This window comes from Mytilus californianus, unplaced genomic scaffold, assembly GCF_021869535.1.
Source record: "Mytilus californianus isolate M0D057914Y unplaced genomic scaffold, xbMytCali1.0.p SCAF_2, whole genome shotgun sequence".
Taxonomy (NCBI): domain Eukaryota; kingdom Metazoa; phylum Mollusca; class Bivalvia; order Mytilida; family Mytilidae; genus Mytilus; species Mytilus californianus.
In genome coordinates this window covers 130,027,927-130,050,144 of record NW_026262668.1, presented here as the reverse complement: position 1 = coordinate 130,050,144, position 22,218 = coordinate 130,027,927, and the positions used below count along the sequence as shown (strand labels likewise).

The 22,218-nt window shown below is 31.8% G+C and overlaps 3 protein-coding genes across 14 annotated transcripts in view; all 3 read left to right on the top strand.

The window, feature by feature from the left end:
- LOC127731030 (cytochrome P450 20A1-like) overlaps nucleotides 1-6,681 on the top strand; it is a 28,226-nt gene extending 21,545 nt beyond the window's left edge. Inside the window, exons 10-11 of the mRNA XM_052239802.1 lie at nucleotides 1,513-1,577; nucleotides 3,744-6,681. Coding sequence (XP_052095762.1) covers nucleotides 1,513-1,577; nucleotides 3,744-3,993 — 315 coding nt within the window. The 3' untranslated portion in view covers nucleotides 3,994-6,681. The remainder of the gene's footprint in view (nucleotides 1-1,512; nucleotides 1,578-3,743) is intronic.
- The window catches only part of LOC127731028 (cytochrome P450 20A1-like), a 249,664-nt gene that overhangs the window by 17,233 nt on the left and 210,213 nt on the right, over nucleotides 1-22,218 (top strand). The gene's annotated exons all lie outside the window — the stretch shown is intronic.
- LOC127731025 (uncharacterized) overlaps nucleotides 1-22,218 on the top strand; it is a 349,419-nt gene that overhangs the window by 228,122 nt on the left and 99,079 nt on the right. The window contains exons 17-20 of one of the 5 annotated variants that reach the window (XR_007995416.1): nucleotides 19,806-19,922; nucleotides 20,356-20,510; nucleotides 20,845-20,949; nucleotides 21,398-21,512. The exons of 2 other annotated variants lie outside the window; for them this stretch is intronic. The gene's annotated coding sequence lies outside the window, so the exon portion shown is untranslated. The remainder of the gene's footprint in view (nucleotides 1-19,805; nucleotides 19,923-20,355; nucleotides 20,511-20,844; nucleotides 20,950-21,397; nucleotides 21,513-22,218) is intronic. 2 more of the 5 variants (XR_007995417.1, XR_007995418.1) reach the window with 2 other exon arrangements.

The window sequence follows — 22,218 nt, the reverse complement described above, 5'->3', positions numbered from 1 at the left end:
GGGAATATCGTATCAATTGGGAGATACATACTCCGTATGCAGGCGCTGCTGGAATGTTGCTACATAGAAATGGAAAGTTCACAATTGGGAAGCTGAAATCATCTCTTTTGTCGTAAAGTTTTGTTATCAACCGACCCTCATTGTCAATTTCTAGATGTAAGTCAAGATATGAGGCAGACTTAACTGTATCTGTAGTATCCTTTATCTCTAGTTCGATGGGATAGATTCGTTCAACATAGTCACCAAATTTTGTATTATTTAGTGAGAGAACATCATCTATATAGCGGAACGTAGAGTTAAAGGATATTACTAACTTCTTATCTCTCTTCCTAAGAAGCTCCTGTATGAAGTCAGCCTCATAATAATAAAGAAACAAGTCGGCAAGAAGAGGGGCACAATTGGTTCCCATTGGAATTCCGACAGTCTGTTGAAAAACACGTCCTCCAAACGTAACAAATATGTTGTCAATCAAGAAATCAAGCATCTTGATAATGTCAGTTTCAGAGAATTTTTTGTTTGAATCAGGTTGATTCCTTACAAAGTAGGATTTATCCCTCCCCAAGACAAGATACTTGTATCTACGTTCGCCATTCTTCTTAATGAAACAAAGTAATACCAACTCTTTCAATTTGTCTTTTAGTTTGGGGAATACTTGTGTAAAGTGTAGAAAAGTCAAATGTTTTAATACTATTGCAAGATGAGAGAGTCTTAGATTGTATTAACCTGTTCATTTGATTTTGTTAAAAATGAAGAAATGGCAGCAAAGGTATTCTTTTATTTCAATTGAACAGTTTTCCAGAATCTTTTCTCTGTAACTATAGAATTATTTGAAACTTTACTGCAAGGACAACAGAAAGATTCTTTAGTAGTTCTTTGTTAATTTATGTATCATTGTCATTTTGCCTAGTTTCTTTTGTTACCTATTCTGACATCGGACTCGGACTCTTTTAAACTGAGTTTTACTGTGCGTATTGCTATGTGTTTCTTTATTCTTCATTGGCTAGAGGTATAGGGGGAGGGTTGAGATCTCACAAAACATGCTTAACCCCGCCGCATTTTTGCGCCTGTCCCAAGTCAGGAGCCTCTGGCCTTTGTTAGTCTTGCATGTTTTTTAATTTTAGTTCATTTATATGTTTTGGAGTTTAGTGTGACGTCCATTTTCACTGAACTAGTACACAATTTTATTAAGGGGCCAGCTGAGGACCACCTCCGGGTGCGGGATTTTCTCGCTGCGTTGAAGACCCATTGGTGGCCTTCGGCTGTTGTCTGATCCTTGGTCAGGTTGTTGTCTCTTTGACATATTCCCCATTTCCATTTTCAATTTTATTTAGAAAAAATAACCCAAAGAAGTGCAGTGGTGCCAGTGGGTTTCATCAGGTTGAAAATAACATAAAAGTTCCTTGATGAGTTCATCGACAGTCAAATACAATCCCTGAGATAATTTGTTGAACTTATTTAAAAATAATCAACTATTATTCATTTTGTTATCCAGGAATGATTGTTTATTTTCAGACTCCTGTAATCCATGCTCTTGGTGTGACACAGCAAGATGAAGCCATATGGCCAGTACCTAACAGGTATCTATAAAGTATAAGGAAGACATAAACCTAGATGTAAATGAAAATGTGTTTAATGTTGCTGGTTCATGGTAGGCAAACTACATGTATATATATTCAATGTTTGAATTAATGTGTTACATTTTTCCATAAGATGTGCATACTGTATTATTGTTGACACAATACTTGAACCAAAAGTCATATTCAAACTTGTTCAACTTGACCACAATATTTTTGGGGAATTTAGTTGGGGTTTTTGTAAAAAGAACACATTGTAAGGAATAGGCCCGGTAAGACCCCTTTTTGGCGCCAACATATAGCATTTCAAAAATTTGTTAAGAATGAAAACTTTAAGCTTTTTGTTGGAAAGAATACTTTTGTTACATAAATATGGGCTTGTTTTTGACATTACGATGCACATGCATCAGATACTAGCATCATTAATTCATGTAAAATTAGTGAAACCTTCACAATTTTAGCATTTGTCCTTATTTTTATACGGTTTTTGTCTCGCCTTGACGGAGTCAAAAAGCGAGACATAGGTATGCTGTTTCCGGCGTCGGCGGCGACGACGGCGACGGCGGCGTCAACAATGTATTAGTTTGTGATTAGATCTAGTTCATGGTGAACCACTGGTGGTAGGTCAATGATATTTTGTATGCAGTTGTATTAGCATTGGCACATCTCATTACCATGGAGATTATTTGGCCCGCCCCCTCAGTCAAGGTCTATTGACTTTGAAACTTTTTATAGTTTACATGTATTAGTTTGTGATTAGGTAAATTTATGGGGAACCACTAGTGGTAGGTCAATGATATTTGGTATGCAGTTGTATAAGCATTGGCATATCTCATTTCCATGGAGATTATTTGGCTCCACCTCCTTAGTCATGGTCTATAGACTTTGAAAATTTTGCTAAGTTAACATGTATTAGTTTGTGATTAGGTCAGTTCAAGGGAACCATTAGTGGTAGGCCAATGTTAATTTGTGTTTAGTTGTATAAGCATTTGCACATCTCATTTCCAAGGAGAATATTTGGCCCCGCCCCCTCAGTCATGGTCTATTTACTTTGAAACTTTTGCTTAGTTTACATGTATTAGTTTGTGATTAGATCAGTTTAAAATGAACTGCTAATGTTAAGTCAACGATATTTGGTATGCAAATTTATTGGCATTTGCATGTATCGTTCCCATGGAGATTATATAGCCCCCACCCCTGATCATGGTTCATTGACTTTGAAACTTTTACATAGTTTACAAGTTAATGTTTGTGTTTAGATTTGTTTAAAGGGAACGACTTATAATAAGTCAATGGTATTTGGTATGCAGTTATATTAGCATTGGCACATCTCATTCCATGGAGATTGTTTAGCCATGTACCTTCAGTCATGGTTCATCGACTTTGAATATTTGCATAACTTACATGTTAAAGTATTGCTATTTTAATTTCAACATTTGCATTATCAAAATTACAAAAAGGCGAGACATATCTCTGTGATAACAGTTTATTGTCTAAAATGGAAGTGGCCGAACTTGTGTTCAGTCTTAATGAAACATAACATATAGAAATGCTGAGACTGAACACGAATGCGGCCACTTTTATTTTAGACAAAAACCATCTGGAAAGTGACGTTTTGTGGCATATTTGATAGATTTTTCATATCTAAGCTTGAATTTAGGCGTCTTTAATGACCAAATCAGTTCAAATCTTTTACATAAACTAATTGAATCAACTGAAGAAGACACTTAAGTTTTTAGAAAATGTCAAAAATCTTTCACCAGATGGACTTCAAATTTTAGGCCAAAATAAGCCCTTACCGGATCTTCTCCTGTGATTGAACCATGGATTCTAAACTTAGATCAAAAGTTATAATTTATGACAGTAAAACTTAGTATTTGACAATACATCATATGATAAACATGCATTTCTTGTTCATATTTCATGTCTTGTATTTTTAATGATTTCGTTCAGTCTCGTGTGAAAGTAAATATAACAAAATTTGATTTCAGTAGCTAACAATTTTTGATGAATCTCTTTTAAAATCAAAATAACTCTGAAAAGTTTCAAGCTAGTGTGTATTTAAGCCCATCTAGATATCCTCTAAAATGAAAGAAAAAAATGTCCAATTTTGACTTGTGATTAAAAAATACTTATTGTTGTAGATGAAAATCTTATATAATTTTGTAGATTTGATCCTGATAGATTTAGTAAAGAGAACAGTAAGAAGAGACGAAGGTTAGCTTTCCAACCTTTTGGATTTGCTGGGAAAAGGATTTGTCCTGGATATAGGTTTGCCTATGCTGAAGCTACTGTTTGCTTTGTGACCTTACTAAGAAAGTTCAAGTTTAATATGGTTGAAGGTCAAGTAATTACTCCTGTGCATGGTCTTGTAACACATCCTAGTGAAGAAGTCTGGATAACCATTGACAAAAGATAAAAATTATTTACATTTGTAGAAAAACATCTTGCAAGTTGTTTAGGATTATGGTCGTAAATATTATTGTTCAATCAAGCTTTTGCATAGTTTTCATATCCACTGTGAGACGATTTGCCACGCAAGGCTTTTTGCTGTAGGAATATATGTGGCAAGGGAAGTATAGATTATTAATTTGCCACACATTTTTTATATCATCAAACTGTTGAAATATTTGTGGTATGGGCCAAATAGGTTTTTATTATTGTCAAGCCTGCAACTTCTGTCGCAGAAAGCTCGACATAGGGATAGTGATCCGGCGGCGGCGGCGGCGTTAACTAACTTCTTAAAAGCTTTATATTTTCGAAGGTGAAAGACCTGGATCCTTCATACTTTGTATATAGATGCCTTATGTTACGAAGTTTCCGTCTGTCACATGTCCATTGTCCTTGACCTCATTTTCATGGTTCAGTGACTACTTGAAAAAAAAGCTAAGATATTTTGTAATGTTAATTTCTCTCTTATTATGAGTAATAGGATAACTATATGTAATATGTGCGTACCTTGCAAGGTCCTCATGCCCGTCAGACAGTTTTCACTCTACCTCGACCTCATTTCATGGATCAGTGAACAAGGTTAAGTTTTGGTGGTCAAGTCCATATCTCGGATACTATAAGCAATAGGTCTAGTATATTTGGTGTATGGAAGGATTGTAAGGTGTACATGTCCAATTGGCAGGTGTCATCTGATCTTGACCTCATTTTCATGGTTCAGTGGTTATAGTTAAGTTTTTGTGTTTTGGTCTGTTTTTCTTATACTATATGCAATAGGTCAACTATATTTGGTGTATGGAAATATTTCATGATGTACATGTCAGTCTCGTAGGTTTTAATTGACCTTGACCTCATTTTCACGCTCCATTGCTCAGTGTTAGGTTTTGTGTTTAGGTCTGTTTTTCTTAAACTGTAAGTAATGAGTCAACTATATTTGTTGTATGGAAGGATTGTAAGCTGTTCATGTCTGCCTGGCATGGTTCATCTGACCTTGAACTCATTTTCATGGTCCATTGGTCAATGTTAAGTTTTCTTGGTTAAGTATGTTTCTTAGAAACTATAAGCAATAGGTCAACTATATTCAGTGTATTGAATGATTGTAAGGTGTACATGTATTCATCGTTTGGTTTATATGATATTGACCTCATTTTCTTGGATCATGTTAAGTTTATGTGATAGTTGTAGTAAAGCTTTATATTTAGGACTATCAACATAATATCAACGGTTATTAAAGAAGGCGAGACATTTCAGCGTGTGCACTCTTGTATTTTATGTTATTTTGAGCACTTTTTAGCAACTTATTTCTGATATGGAAATGCTGGAAAAAACAAAATTTCCAATATCATAATGCTATCTCTCTATATATATGGTGCTTAGAAAATGTTAGTTCATGCCTAAATTATGATTTCTTAAAAATATTTGATTTATAATACATTTTTCAAGTTGTATTGTAATGTGTGAGATCTTGAGGTCAGGTGTCGATGTTTCAACAGATTTATTTGTATGCCCTACTATCGTTTTTTGGTCTGTGTGTCCGTTCGTCCGTCCGTCCGTCTGTCCCACTTCAGGTTAAAAATTTTGGTAGTTTTTGATGAAATTGAAGTCCAATCAACTTGAAACTTAGTACCCTTTGATATGATCTTTCTAATTTTAATGCCAAATTAGAGTTTTGACCCCAATTTCACGGTCCACTGAACAAAATGATAGTGCGAGTGGGGCATCCGTGTACTATGGACACATTCTTGTTTTTATCTGGCTAAGGGAAAGATTTCAGTGTAAGTGCAATAATACAGTTCTAGCAAGTGAAATTCCATTGATAAGTAGGATTATTAATGTGACACATATATCCCATGACAGTCAACCAGATCATGCTGACATCCATAAAACTTGAAAGAGATGACTTCAAATTAGGATTAAGACTTGTTACATTGTTCCTTGAAAGCAGCAATCTTCTATCATGTTAATTCTGCCCTTGAATATTGTATTAATAATATTCAGTATTTTGAGGAAGTTTATTTAGTTTCTGTATTGGGTTATTTTGGCCATTTTCAGTCAAGTTAAACTGTTTTTATTTATTTTCCAATCATTTTATTTTCTCAATACAAAAGTTTTGAACTGATTGTGAAATTAAAGAAGGCATTAGCAATTTTGTTTTTATTATGTTCATACAAAACTAACGATAGTTCTCTAAAATATTGGTTCATCTTGTTTGATATTCTGTACCTTATTTGTTTTTTAATGTTTTAAATAATGAGCAAGATTTGCTGATAGCTCAGCCATTAGAAAATCTGATATACAATGCACATACCTTGACCTATAATGGTTTACTTTTATAAATTGTAAATTGGATGGAGAGTTGTCTCATTGGCACTGATACCACATCTTCCTATATCTACATAGTATATAAACATATTGTTGTGTTAATTGACAAAACATTCAGCTCAATCTAAACAACATGTATATTAATTTAATAATACATTATATATGCACATGTACAATATGGAAATATTTCTTTTTATGAACATTTAATTAGATACTGCATACAAATCTCAACAAATGCATTTTTACAAGTCAAAATTGATCAGAATTTCAATGTATACAAATAGTAACACAAATAGTGATTGCCTTATTTTGCAATAAAATATTAGTAGATCACAAATGTCTTGCAATTCTCTGCCTAGCATGTCAAAACAGGAATAAACAAATAAAAGAAATCCATCACTCATTGATTGGTTTACCTTAAGAACAAATATTTTCTAAAAACATGAAAATACAAGTTTCAACTCACAAAACTGCATGTAATATTGTATTTATTCAATATCAATAATATGTTTTCGATCTGTTCAATATAAACACTGATTCGTATATTAAAAGTTGATTTCTGACAAAATTTTCAACATTGTTCCTATTGAATGTTTTTTTGTGTGTTTGACAAAATGACGATGTTTAAATTAAGTAAATACATTCTATGAATAAACAAACACAAAAAAATAAACTCATATTCCAATGGGATCAATGCTAAAAAAAATCAGAAATCAATTTTTGTTCTTTTTATGATTAATAGTCCACCAGACACCAAATATTGATTTAATGACTCATATTGATTACTATAACAGCAACTGCAAAATATTTATTATTATTATAGTTTCATCTAAATAACCTATATCAAGATAGTGGGGTGGAGGGCGAGATAAATTAGTAACACGGTGCGCTATATATACAGGGTCAGTAATTCTATATATGGCCTATCTTCACTCTCTCTTGCCCCATATGGAATTTACTGACCCCATATATATTTTATTAGGTCATTAGCACACTGTGTAACTGTTATTTACCAAGATAAAAACTAAACTATACCAACTATTTGGTAAAGGTAAAAGAATTATGGTAGAAACATGATATATTACCTGGTATGTATATACTCACAAATCTTGAATTCAAAAAGTTTTTTAACTTACCAGGCCAAAAACGTTGTGAGCTTTTATAAAAATAAGGAGATGTAGTATGATTCCCAACGAGACAACTATCCACCAAAGTTCAAATAAAGTGGATGTTATCATTTATAGGCAACCGTAACGCCTTCAACAATGAGAAAAACCCATACTGTATAGTCAGCTATAAAAGGCCCCGACATGAAAAATATGAAACAATTCAATTGAGAAAACTAACGGCCTAATTTATAACAAAACAATTTACGAAAAACAAATATTAAACGTCAACCAACAATAACCATTGCCGTACAGGCTCCTGACTTGGGACAGGCACATAAAGAATGTGGCAGGGTTAAACATATTTGTGAGCGCTCAACCCTCCCCCTAACCTGGGACAGTGATGTAACAGCACAACATAAGAACAAACTATAAAAATCAGTTGAAAAAGGCTTAACTCATCAGACCGATACAAACAAAAACATCAAACAAAAACACAGATAGGACATGGCAGGGTATTTATCCGTCACACATCCCTAACAACAAAAGAGACACTAAGTACAGATCTGAGAGTACTTACAGTTACTGGCAGCTAGTTGAAAGCCGATAACAACTAATAAAAAAATCATGTATCCAAGACTAAAATATCAATCAGTACACATCCAACATCCAATGGATTTAGTGTAAAGATGTCATCAACAGTCAGATAAAAACATGACCTTGTGAATGTCAAAATATAGGTATCGACAGATTGTAGTACTGTGAAAGTACATATGTGTAATATTTAGTATTGTTTTAATTTACTGATAACAAAATCAATATCTATACCAATAAAAACAATATTCAAAGATTTAATTACAGTGTTGAAAAGGTTACCTATTAGAATAAGTTTGTTTAAAGGATTTATAAATTTACTCGGATCGATTCGTATCTAAATTTCCGGGCTCGGTTAACAACATCACCGTAGAATTTAGGATGTGCTTTTCTATTTGAAATAAGTTTTCTACAGTTTTGTTTAGCTCACCTGAACAAAGATCATGTTGGCTATTGAAACAACTTGATGTGTGCCATTGTCATCGTTCCATTAACAGCTCACAATTTTGTCTTCTTCTTTATAATCATTGAACAAATTGAATCCAAACTTGTCAGGAATATTGTTTATGGTCCTGCCTAAGTGTTGTTACTCTGATGATGATTCATCAACAAATATAATGGACCTGGGTTGTTCTAGTGTAGCTGGTGACTTTGTTACCCTAAGGGAAAGTATGTTTTGTTATTTTATTTTGAAATAAAATGCAAGTTTGTGTAAATGGTCTTGAGAAGATGCTTACTAAGCTGTGTTACTTCGGACCTGAGTCAAATTTGGCTCAAATGATCAAAAAAGAGTAAAAAATAAGATTGCTTCAAATTTCAAAGATTTATTTCTATAAGAAAAAATGAACCATTTGAAAATAACTTCACAATATGCCTTTTTCAATGTCCTTGATAATTGAAAGTACTTTGGTGCAGTTACTACTGTTGTTGCTTTGGTCCTAAAAAGTTCATTTTGGCTTCAAAAAGAGGTCAGATTGATATAAGCTTTAAATATCTTCTTAAGAACCAGTGATAATTTTAAAAACAAAGTTTATAAGTGTATCTTTAAAGGTCATTAAATACTGTTATAAAATAATGATATCTTGATTCTTCATCTTAAGTTTATCGTCTGTTAGGAAATGAGGGTTGGGGTTATCAGGTGAGGAAATGCAGAACTAGACAATTTATTTGGTTTATAGATCATTTTTGGTCTTTCATTTCTGTCTGGCAAATATCAGATAACCTTGACTTCTTTTTCATGAAGCAATTAAAAAAATCAAGTATCTAAACAGGAAGTAATTGCCTGGCATATCTTAGCTATGTCACACTGTATAACGTTTAAAAATGTTCCAGACCAAATATGAAATCATTCCTGAATACAGAAGCTGAGAAATACAGGTATTAAAAAAATTCAAAGTATCGTCAAACAAAGAGTGTTTACATGGTACAACTGATCGTAATAAAGTTCTAGACCAAATATCAAATCTTTGCTTAATACAGAAGCTGAGTAATGTGTGACAAAATAGTCCATTCCCAATAGATATTATAAAATTTTAAAGTATCTTCAAACAGGACGTGTCAGAACAGGCAGATGTGAAACTCGCTTGAACAGTACAATTCATTATAAGTTCTATTTAATAGTCTTGATATGTAGATCACCTTCAAATAGGACTCGGGTATTTATTGATAAACTCAATACACTAACAAATGTAGCTTGTAGCAAAGGCTTTTTACATATCCTTATAATGGGAGACTTTTATTTTCTAGATATAAATTAGGACAGTTGGAATACCCAAGGTGATAGTACAGAGAGTAATTAATTTAAATTCTTAGAAAATCTGCAGGGAAATTTTGATTTTAACACATAACTAAGCCAACAAGATGGAGAGGTACAAACACACCGCATACCCTAGACCTAATTTTGACCAATGAAGAACAAATGATCTCGAATTTAGAATACCTAAGTCCACTAGGCAAAAACAATCACTGTACTATGAAATTTGATTATAACTGTTATATACACTAGTGTTGATTTCAACGTTTTACTGTCAGCAATGGCTAAATAGCGACAGTTAAAACATGGAATGATCCGATAAAAAAAGAGTTCTGCCTTAATTAATAGACCAATATGGCAAGCAGATTTTTGTTTAATTCGAGCTGAAATGAATTCACAATTCACAGGAGAATATCATTATACCCGGACCTATGATTCTGACTCAGAGTTAGACAGTGTTATTTATAGTGATGAGTGATTAGCGTCATGTAATTGACTATCTGTTTAGATTTAAAACATTTTAAAGATACAAACCCTGCTATGCATGTATTACCAGGGAACACCCACAGACTATCTCTCTCTTAATTATTCACTAATGCATTTATTATTATAGATACAATGATTCTCATTTTAATCAAAAAGTTACGCTTCTGATTGCCATATTATTTTGGATGTGTATCAATCAAATTGCATCTTAAGTGAAAAAATGTATAACTATGTGTGTAAATATGTATATAAAGATACATATATCTTTATTTTTGCTTAAGCAGGAAAGATATATATGCTGTGTATTTTTGTGAATGACCATGGAACAGATATTTGTCAATATGAATACTATCTTTCATTGAGTTATTTGATAACTTGTTTTAAAAAAGTTTATGGTCGTCAACTACAAAACAATTTATTAATTAAAAACACAACATTTATTTAAAACATTAATTTTAATTAGGTTCTTATACAGTAATCACACATTCAACTAATTATAAGTATATCAATTAGTATAATTTATTTAATTTCCTGATCATTATGTCTGGTTACTGGTTGCCTTTCACGATCTATTACAATGTTTTGTCCGTTTTTTCACGATCAATTTAGATTGAAAATATTGAAATTTTACTTTTTCAAATTAATCTGAACCTATTCAAGGAAAATGACGCTTCCATTTTACTGTTCTGCTTGACACATATGATAGTTAGTTTCAGTTTCAAATATATCATAATATATTGGAATATGACCATTATAGATTCAAAATTTTTTAAATGATTCGCATAGAATAATGTGTCGTCTTCCTTGAGTTCTTAACTAGTACTGATTTTTTTCTTTAGCTTACTGCTCGGTATTATCGATGTATATTTATAATTTTGATTGATTTCTTTGTTTTTATGATTCATCCTTTTGATAATAAAAGAGATTTTCCAACAGATTTTGAAGTTGAACTGTATTTTTATATACCAGATTTTTCAAAATCCGATTGCAATACTTGAACACCATGACCTATTCTATCACGATAATTTTACTCTGTTGACTGAGTGACAGTCGCAAATAAAAGTAGTTAACGCCTCATCCTTTTCATAATGCACTTTTAAAAATATAATTAAATAGAATAGATAATCATTTCTCAAACTCAACAAAATGCTTTTACTAATCGCTGTAAAAAATATTACCTTACAGACACCTTTAGAAAATCTCATCAAGTGGAGTATAAACATTAATTATTTAATGTTACATTGTGCATACAGAGTAACTGTCGATGCCAAAGATCTACACAGTGGAATCAGTAAAGTTTCGTTCAAGTTCGTGGTTAAAAGCACAGGGGAAGTGAAGAACCAGAAAGACTTCATGGTCGAATCACAGGTGATTTTTAAAGATAATAAAATATGTTTATAAACAAAATGGGAAGATACCATCCTACATGTATCAATAATTTCATAATAATATTGTAATATTTCAGCAGTATACAGGAGACAAAATGCCTGACGATAGATCTATTATGTAAAAACAATGAACAGAAAATTAAAAAAAAATAAACATTATCACAAAATAGATAATTCTTTTTTGGCAATTTGTAGTAAAATTTGAAATTAGTATTACTTTAGCTGCTATATTTTCTTGCTACGCTCTCATATTCATTATACATTGTGGTCTTTTTTTAAGTTAGGTTGATTTTGAAATATTTCAAATTTTTGTTATGCAATTTGGATATATATTTCCATATATATTATAGACACAGCACTTTTGCGATCAGTTTTCTGCATGTTACTGCATTCCTAAGGGGGGATGTTTCATGCATGAAATAGTCCTGGATATTGATAACTGCTGGCTCAAAGTTCCAATTGATAGAGTTGAAGATGAAGTTCATATTCTTCAGATTTCTGTATACAACCCAGCTATGTTGTCTAGTATGACTACATACAATGTAAGTGACTCATATTAATCTCATTTATCAACAAATCATCACAATGGTGTATAGAAAATAAAAAATCAACAACCTTAATAGCCTGTTATTATATCATTTTTTTTTTTTCATTTCCAAACTTTAATGATAAAAATTTGCGGTTAAATTTCATTAACGAATTTCATAACATCCTCTACCTTAAGACTATTATTATACTTCTACCATATAAATCCGGTATAAGTATTAATAACTAATAGCTCTGTGGTAAATATTGCATGTTGACTAAAATTGATGATAAATTATGCAAGCCGTTTAGATTGTGTTGCTATATTGCAGTGTCTGGACTATGATAAAATTTATTATAGCAAAATGCCAAGAAATTTGTTTAATATTTAATCTGAATCCATGTGTTCCTGTCAATTAAATAGAAGAGAATCGTATAATTACCATATCTCAGCTTAAAGTCTCTTTTGAAATTTGAAATTGCGTTATTTGTTTTGGCTACCTAAAGTACATAAACACCCGTCAACTATCGCTTGATATCGTCCTCAAGTAAGTGTTCTACAACTAACGTGTGTGTTCTTTTACAAATTTGTATTACCGCAAAGTAAGAACTTATTAACAAGTTTTGTTATAGGCATGAAATACCATAATCAATAACTCAATCACTACATGCATTTTTATGGTTTAAGTATGCATACCAATTTTAGTAAACAGCAATTTAATAATGAATTAAAAAAAACTATACAAATTTTAAGCAGATCAAACAACGTATACATTTGAAAGCACATTTACAAAGTTGCTATATGATAAGAAGTCTGATGCCTGATTGTCCGTTATAACTTTATTCTGTTTGTTCTTCGAAACGATAATTCATTTTAAATATGGTGCAACATGTTTGTCAAGTATTTAAAAACGGAACATTTCTGAAGCATTTTAAATGACAATTTCGGACAAACATACAAACGATTTTTAAACTATGATTATTTGGTAATTTCTATTGAATTCTCGGACGAACGTTTTCCAAAATAACAATTTTTTGAAAGGAGGGAATGTCGTAACAAGTAACCGATTAATCAAGTATCATTGTGGTTCCGATACTCAGTACTACCAATCGATACTCAAGTACTCGTTGACATCACTTTAACATACCAAAAAAACGCTTTGGACGCACGAAACTAATCAAGTGTTATGTATACCGTTTAATCATTATACATGAGCAGTATTCCATGTTCATAAACGATTCAGCTTTATTTGCTTTAACATTATTTTTCTCATTACAGCTAGGAGAAGTGGACAGCTTCAATGGAATTCAAGTATGTAAGCTATCTACTTATTTTACATGTTCAAGTTTATAGTTCACCTAACCTGAAGGGTCAAGTGAACTATTCTTATCATTTGGCATTCGTCGTCCGTGATCCGTCTTCTTCGTCTGTCAACTCTTACACAATTCTTCTCCGAAATACTGTGCCAATTGAAAACTAATTTAGCCATCTTTGGGATATCTTGATTGACAAACATGTCCTTTGATACTGCTTGCCAAACAACATGACCGACATGGTTGAAGTTGAGCATAGGAGAAAATCCAAGTTTTTTTGTATTAATGTTAAAATCGCTATATAAAGAGAAAATCTGATAGGGACATAATTTTTAGAGTTGAGTTCTACCTACTGTCTATTTCATCAAAACTGTCATACCCATTTTCGGAGTAATTGTCCTAAAATGACGAAATTTACCATTTCTTTCAATGTTGCTTATGATATTGCAAACAATGATAGAAACTGAAAATTTTAGTAATAAATTATATTCTAGTGTACAATTTTGGTGAGTAGCAAATGAAGTAAATGCATATAGATCCAAGTGAGTGACAGAGGCTCTTCAGAGTCTCTAGTTTAATAATAGTAAGGGTAAGTTCACCTGTTAAGTGAATCGACATTAGAAAAAGATACTTCTATGAATCATGGTATAACAAATTACTTGTAAATCAGAAAATATATTTCATAGGATTTTAACATAAACACATAGATACATACATGGTAATCAAAATATATTACATGGTTCCGAAAGTTAACATTGACTTTTGCATGTATTTGTTTACCGTCATAAAAGATTGAACTCTCATCTTAGGACCTTTTAAAGATATTGAACTTTGTTAAACACATCGATTAAACATATGAGCTTCTTATTTATTCTATTTTAAAAAGTAAAATAACAAAACTACCGAACTCCGAGGAAAATTCAAAACGGAAAGTCCACAATCAAATGGCAAAATCAAAAGCTCAAACACATCAAACGAATGGATAACAACTGTCATATTCCTGACTTCGTACAGGCATTTTTCTATGTCGAAAATGGTGGATTAAACCTGGTTTAAAAGCTAGCTAAACCTCTCACTTGTATGACAGTCGCATAAAATTCCATTATATTGACAACAATGTGTGAACAAAACTAACAGACATGATAGGCAAAAATTTCAAAAATAGGGGTACAGCAGTCATCATTGTGTAATAATCTTAATCACTATAAAAACAAACAAATTTATAAACAAAGAAAAGCAAAAAGGCATATAGACTAAGCACACCAGCAAAAAAAAAGACAAGAACACAAACATTCACTATAGCACAATAATACAATGACGGGATGTATAATTACCGAACCACTTCAAATGGACATCACCAAAAATGAACTAAAACGTCATCATGAATTGCCTAAAAAGAATGCTCGTATACAGTTCAAAATAGCGGTCCGTATTTTATATATTGAAACTGATATGAACTAAACATTCACATCGTTAGCCAGCATTAATGTCAACAGAAATTCTTTTTAAGAAACGATGTAGTTTTTATATTTGAATTCAACGTTCATAAACGGTTTCCAGCCCTAATCAATAAATGGCCGAGAAATATACTGGCACACGTCTTTTGATCAATCCGTCATTCCCGCATTCCGTCCTGACATCAGTCAAAGTTCTTGACTTTTTGTGTTATGTCTGTAGATATTAATCTGATTTTTGGTACATTAGTGTATAAGATGACTTACAGATCGAGTTTGCGTTTCGTTTCCGATGTCCAACTTTTGACAAAATTACAGCCCTGGAAAAATTTCAAAAAATGAAACTTGTCCAGACTTTTGTTTTTAGCGCCTGCAAAAATGAAGCTATTTTTTGTACTTTAGTGTTTAATTATTACTCGAAGATAGAGTTTACCTTTCGTTCCGGTTGACTAATGGCTTCCAGTCTTTTTGTGAAGCCTGCGATCAAAGCTGATTTTTGTGGTACATTAGTGTTTAATGCTGACTTACAAATCGAGATGAACAATTTCGTTGCGGAATTACAGCTGACTTCTTGCAATACGAATTCATACGGAGTCATTTAAGTCGTACCGTCACATCTTCATAATTCATTTTTGTTCTTTTCTTTTCTGTTTTTTTTTTCATTAATTTGTACATAAATTAGGCTGTTAGTTTTTTCGTTTGAATTGTTTTCCATTTGTCGTCTCAGTGCCTTTTAAAGCTGACTATACGGAATGGGTTGTGCTCATTGTTGAAGGTCGTTTGGTAACCAATAGTTGTTAACTTCTATGTTATTTGGTATCTGGTGGAGAGTTGTCTCAGTTGCCATCAGACCATATCACCTTATTTTTATATAAAGGCATAAACAAAAGATTGAGCAACACGAAATCACAGGTAAATGGTTGTGATCCAGACGCGTTTGCAGTTCCTATTTTGCTGGTGTTACTCGGGTCAAATACACTACTGTAAATTCAGAAATTCAGAAATTATTGCGTGCATTTATTATTGCGATTTTTTGAAAATTGGACTAAAAAGAGAGATTAATAATTGCTATTGCAGGAATATATGCATGCAGATGTATGTTTCGGATATCAAAATGCGAGTTCTTATTATTGTGATACTCACACAGTCCCATTATTCGCATTAATAAAAACCTCGCAATAATTTCTGAATTTACACAACATTCAATTGAGAGATTGTTGAATTTCTGTTTTCTAACCTTTAGGCATCACCTATTCAAATCGGTTCATGTTTTCAGACTGTATATAAACATGATAATAAATTCAGCACAAATACATTACTGATAACTAAAGCGTCCAAAATACTTTTAAAACAAATCTATTGATATATAAAACCCCTTTCAAACAAAAACGATTTCATCAAAAATATACAAACCTAAGGGAAAGAAGAGATCTTTTAAACAAACATTTCGGTAAGGAAAAACAATAATATTCCGAAGGATGACACAATAATTGATTTGAAGGAAAATGCACATCAGAAAGGTGTAAATAACATTCGCCCTCAAAACATATGGTATATTTTAAACGAACCAAATCTTATCAATCATGTCGCCTAGACGAATTAGATATAACGATTTAATTCATTGTTATAGTTCACATGACATATGTTCGTCAAATTATATATTATGTTTCTTTTTCTAGATTATAGTCCATCAAACATTACTATATTGAAAACATCAGACACAAGTTTGGGTATAAGCTGGATTCAGGCAAAATATCTAGGAAGCTAATGCATTTACAAATATTGTATTCGAAACATCGAATTGACCAGTCTCCTATTCTGAAAAATAAGTGGTAAGAAAAGTTATGGTAGTACATTCTTGATGTGAGATTTTTTAAACATTTGAAATCTTAAACGATTGCTGTTCCAGTATAGATGAAGGCGACTGTAGAATACCGATGTTCAAACCTCGTAAATCGACAAAGAATAGACAAACAAAGGTAACAAACAAAAACTAAGGTTATCACATGAACTCCAAAAATAGCGAGAAAAGGGTGGTCGACGGGAATAGGACACCATCGGTACAGATCAGACGACCATTTAATATAGTAAAGATGTCAAGATTTATAACCTTTGTTGTTTCCTCAAAAATGTTATACTATAAAATCGTTTGGTTACAGTGAAAAAATATATCATTTCTTACCTGTTCAGCTGTAGGATTCCCACAAAGCGGTGTTGCAGGATTATCTGCCAGTGAGTATTTCCACATTTATTTTACATATGTGAAACCTATTTTATATCTTTTTCATTGGTATTGTGTTCCTCTGTTGTTTTGATTATTTGTTGATCATTCCATGTTTCACTTTTGTTTTCTTTAAGATATTACTATTTATTATATTTAATTATTTTAATAGTAAATCAATCATCGTTCACAATTTTTCAGGGTTTATATTGCTTTTGATTGCTGTTGTGGTGGTTCTGTTATTTCTTGGACGTACTGGACGTTTACAGCCCGCTAAAGCAAGAATGACACAAGGAATAAGAACTATTCGTATACAATCGCTCACATACCAATGCTGGATATAATGTACGTACTACTTAGATATACAAATAATATTGTTATAATGAATGAAAAAATCTTACTATGAGGTTATATATAGTGAAGTGTATTTTTTTTTAATAAAGACAATAAGATCACCGAACGGTGTTAAAGATAGACAAATATCTCATCAAGTATTTAGATCAATATAGAGGAATAATTCTAAAATAGGTTTTGCTTTCTGAACATGTGTGTTGGGTTAATGTGACCAAAGGAAACATGTTTACTTCTAGAAATGTTGAAGAAATTAATTTACAATAGGTGTAGATAGATAAAGTATTGCTATCTATACTACTTTTAACCTTATTTATGCCCTTAAAAATAGGGCCAACGAGAAGAAATTTATTTTTATAGTTTCATTTTTTTTTTTTGTGTTTGCTCGGTAGTCAAAAAGGGTTTGGTTTCTGTTCCAAAATTGGTCTGATGTCTAAACGTTTTAGTTGTCCTTGTTAGTTTTTTAAATATAATCAAATGTGTGTTAAGAAAGTTTAAGAAGTAACAACTCTCATAAATCCAGGAGTTATATAAAGATACTCGTAAAACATCCTTGCATATATACGTGGTATATTTGCCAATGAGACAAGTATACACCAGATACCAAATGACGTAGAATAAGCAGTATAGATCATCGTATGGCCTTCAATAATGCGAAACCCATACCGCATAGCAAGCTAAAATAGCCAAGATATGACAAATGTAAAAAAAAAATAAAAACAAAAATCGAAAAATAAATATGATGATATACAGCAACAAACGACAACCACTGAATTACAAGCTCCTGACTTGAGACATCGACTTAAGATATCGATCTTGCAAGTGAAATAAAATTTAATATATGGGAACTTTGTCCTACCTCTTTACAACAAATTCTGCCATAAACACAGCTAGAATTTTTAAATTCATAACAGTCAATATTCTGTCTGAATTTAATTTAATCAAATCTATCTTTGTTTTGTAGAACCGGGCGTATAGCTCTAAGTTTGATGATGATATATACTTCTATGGACAAATGGAATCTTCTGGCGCTACGAATCTAAAAATTTCACTTAAAGACATATCCATGGAATCCGAGTTAGCACAAGGAAGATTTGCAACAATTTATTTAGCCAAATACTATGGCAACCATCCTGACGCCCAAACCGTTGTTGCTAAAGTTTTAAAAGGTATTTTTATAAGAATGTATGCCAGAAAGATTAAATTCAACAAATGTTATTTCTAAGTTATACCACAGAAATAAAAAAAAGTGATAGCACTGTATAAAGGTCCCTTTCCATTCATTAATTATATATCATTTGCATTCACAATTATGAAATTTAGCGTTCCTCGTGAAGGTTAATCCGGAAAAGCGCCTCAGACTCATCAAACATATATTGTTATTTTCATTTACCCAAGGAGTGACGGATGCAAATTACAAAATAACTCCCATATGTAACTGTGATTGCTCGAGACAATATAAAAAAACTCGTCAAAGATATCAGGAGTATAATGAAGATGATGATAATGTACTATCTACAAAAATACCAATGCCATTAAGTTTCTTTTAAAATTATATTACTCGCAAGCGCGTTGTAAATACTTTTAACCTGTCTACACCACAAGATCAGAAGAAAGTAAGCTGTAGAAGGCAACCAAAGTTACATGTAAAGTACAAGTTGTGATGAAGTTAATTTTGGAGAGCGATTTTTAGTGACTACAATATGCATTTTGCATCAACTTTCGATATAGTAGTTCAGACAAAAATGTTTTATGAATCAAATATATCTGTGGTCATCGTGATTGATACAGTCTAAATAAAACAGTAAAACCTATTTATTTTGGTGGCGATTTACAGTAACTATGCTCTTCTACTTCGTAGTTTATTTGGTTGTCCATATATTTTGGTTCCTTGTGTAGACGTAAGGCGCGTGTAGCGTATTAATTTATAATAAAGAAACAAATGATATGGGGACCATGACACAAAATCAGTACATGTACAGCCAAAAACACACAAAAAGCAAAGGAGCAGCGCTTTTTATTGCTGTTCTTCATCTCAAAGTCACAGTGAGGCCTTCAACAGGGAGCATACAAAAACTCTCAACTCACTGCAAGTTTAAGCATAGTATCCCTGATTGATAAGTTATTAGTGAAATTACGAAATTCCATTACTGAAAGGTGAGTAAAAGTGAATCATTAAACTAATGTCACCACCAAAACATTGATTTATATCATACCTTGATAGTTTTAATTATTATTAGTGGTACTTAAACTTCGTCATGTTACACAGATGACCAAAAAGAAGAGAATGTTATGAAGATGAAGGCTAAAATCAACTTTTACATAGAAAAAGTCGGACATCACAAAAACGTTGTAGATTTTATAGGATATGTAGAAGACGATTTTAGTAAGTATACAAATACATGAAGTAACAGCGGTGACATTATAAAAGAGGTTGGTTTATGTCAGAATATTGATTCTCAATCTCGACCACACAGTAGATATAGGTCTTTATGAAAGACTGTTAAATCCTTTAGCTAACTTTTCCTATATTTTTGCTGTCCGTCAGTCTGTCAATGGTCAACTATTTGCAGTCCATATTTAATTTTAAATCTTTTTTAGTCATTAGCTATCAAATTGAGTTGTCAAATGGATTTGATAAAGCAGTCTGTGAATACGATCATTTACCTTATTTTAAGTTTTTATCTTGGCTGACATTTTACAAAAGATTACCATATTATGACACTGTTTTGTACTTTCATGATTTCCATATTTGTGTATGCTATCTTATAAGTTATACCTATTGTTCTTCATTATTTCACAAAGATAAATGTTTGCAGGAGGAGCATTTATGGTACTGGAATATTGTGAAAGTGGGGTATTGAAGGAGTTCCTTATCTCAAAGAAGTCCGAAGTTACTGTTGATTTGGAAGAAAGGCCGTTTAGAATGGTCTTTGGAATCTGTCTTGGAATGGACTATTTATCATCTAAAAAGGTACAATACAGAAAAGAGAAAGATCATAATTTACAAATAAAATTCATTCGTATCACGTAACATGAAGAGTGGCCTTTTAGATTATAATGTCTTGCTTAAACAGTTAACAACGCATAAAGGATCCTCATACAATACTTCAAAAGGAATAATCTACAGTTATGATTATTTCTATATGAACAAAAATGGAATGCACGAGGTTATCGGCATATGTTCTGGAATGATATTGATATTACATATTTACGTATAACCCTTTTTGAATTGTTGGGCCTTTTTAAAGTTCAAATGCAATTTTTTCAATTTTTTACTTAAGTATGTAGTTTATTGTCTGTGATAGGTTGTCCACAGAAGATTAGCAGCCAGAAATGTTCTTTTGGATCATTTGTTTGAACCGAAGATAACTGGATTTGGACCAGAACCCGAAGCGGAACAAGAGGGGGAAGTAAGTTTAAATAGCATCTTTCATATTTGACATTATTCTTCTGATTTCTGCATTAAATTAGACGGTTTTTGGTGTATTTGTATTTGTATTTGTATTTAATTCATATTTTATATTAGCTTTCTATAGATGCACGCACAAGTATCTCGAGACAATGAAAATGTATAGAAATGTTCGGTGTATTCAATGAAGTTTTATTTTTCAGTTTGAATATATTTTTGTGTCCCGAATACTGAAAGATATTTTTTGAATAATTATGTGTGAAATGTTATATAATATTATACTAATTAAATGACTATTTGAAGGATAGATATAAATCACATCTCCGCATACTTTTTCATTAATTCCAGCTATCATTTCTTCATTCATTCATATGTTTTTTTTCGAAATATTCACTCAAAGTGTTTTACACTAATAAACTAGTAATAATTTATCTTGATTTTTTCTCTAGGAACGTATACTACTGAAATGGATGGCACCAGAATGTATGAAAACAACAAAGCATGCAAATGAATTGAGTGACGTGTTCTCTTTCGGTATTGTTATGAAGTAAATATTTTCATTGGGTAAGCGATCTTTTGTTCTATACATTTATATTATGGCTGTTCACAAATGAGCATTTACCAACTCTCATGTGCCTAGGCAATTATGTTATGAAGTGTTTAGAAATAAGATCCAGGTGGAAACAAAATATATAAAATAATATTTCATTATCATGAAATTATTGTAATAGTTATGTAAGACACATGTAGTGTTAGGCTCTGATCCTGTCCATAACATGATAGTATTATATTAGGTTCTTGTTTTTCTTTTTTCCAATCATATTGTGCATAATATTGTTGTAAAATGATGCCTTTTATTGGTTCTTGATTAGATCAATAACATTCTTATCTTATCTTATCTTATTATAATGCCCAGTTTGCAACACAAGAAATTTCAGTTCACTAACTTTTTTCTCATGTTTTTTAGTCTTAAATTTAATTTTTTTAAATTTATTTTTCAAGTCGACAAGACTTAGAAAAAGGAACATGACCTGCTTTTTAATACCAATATTAACCAATGATTTTAAGTGAAATAGAAACAAAATTTTATGTTCTTATTTCTCCTTCTTAAGATTCTTGTCGTATTATCTCATCTTTGCATTTGTATTTTTAATCTTGATCGACATTTTAGAAAAAAGCTGTAATGTAGATAAAAAGATGCCTCCGTCAATACAAGATTTGGTGATTGCAAGTACCCATATAACTGTCTCCGCACCATGTCACAACTTCC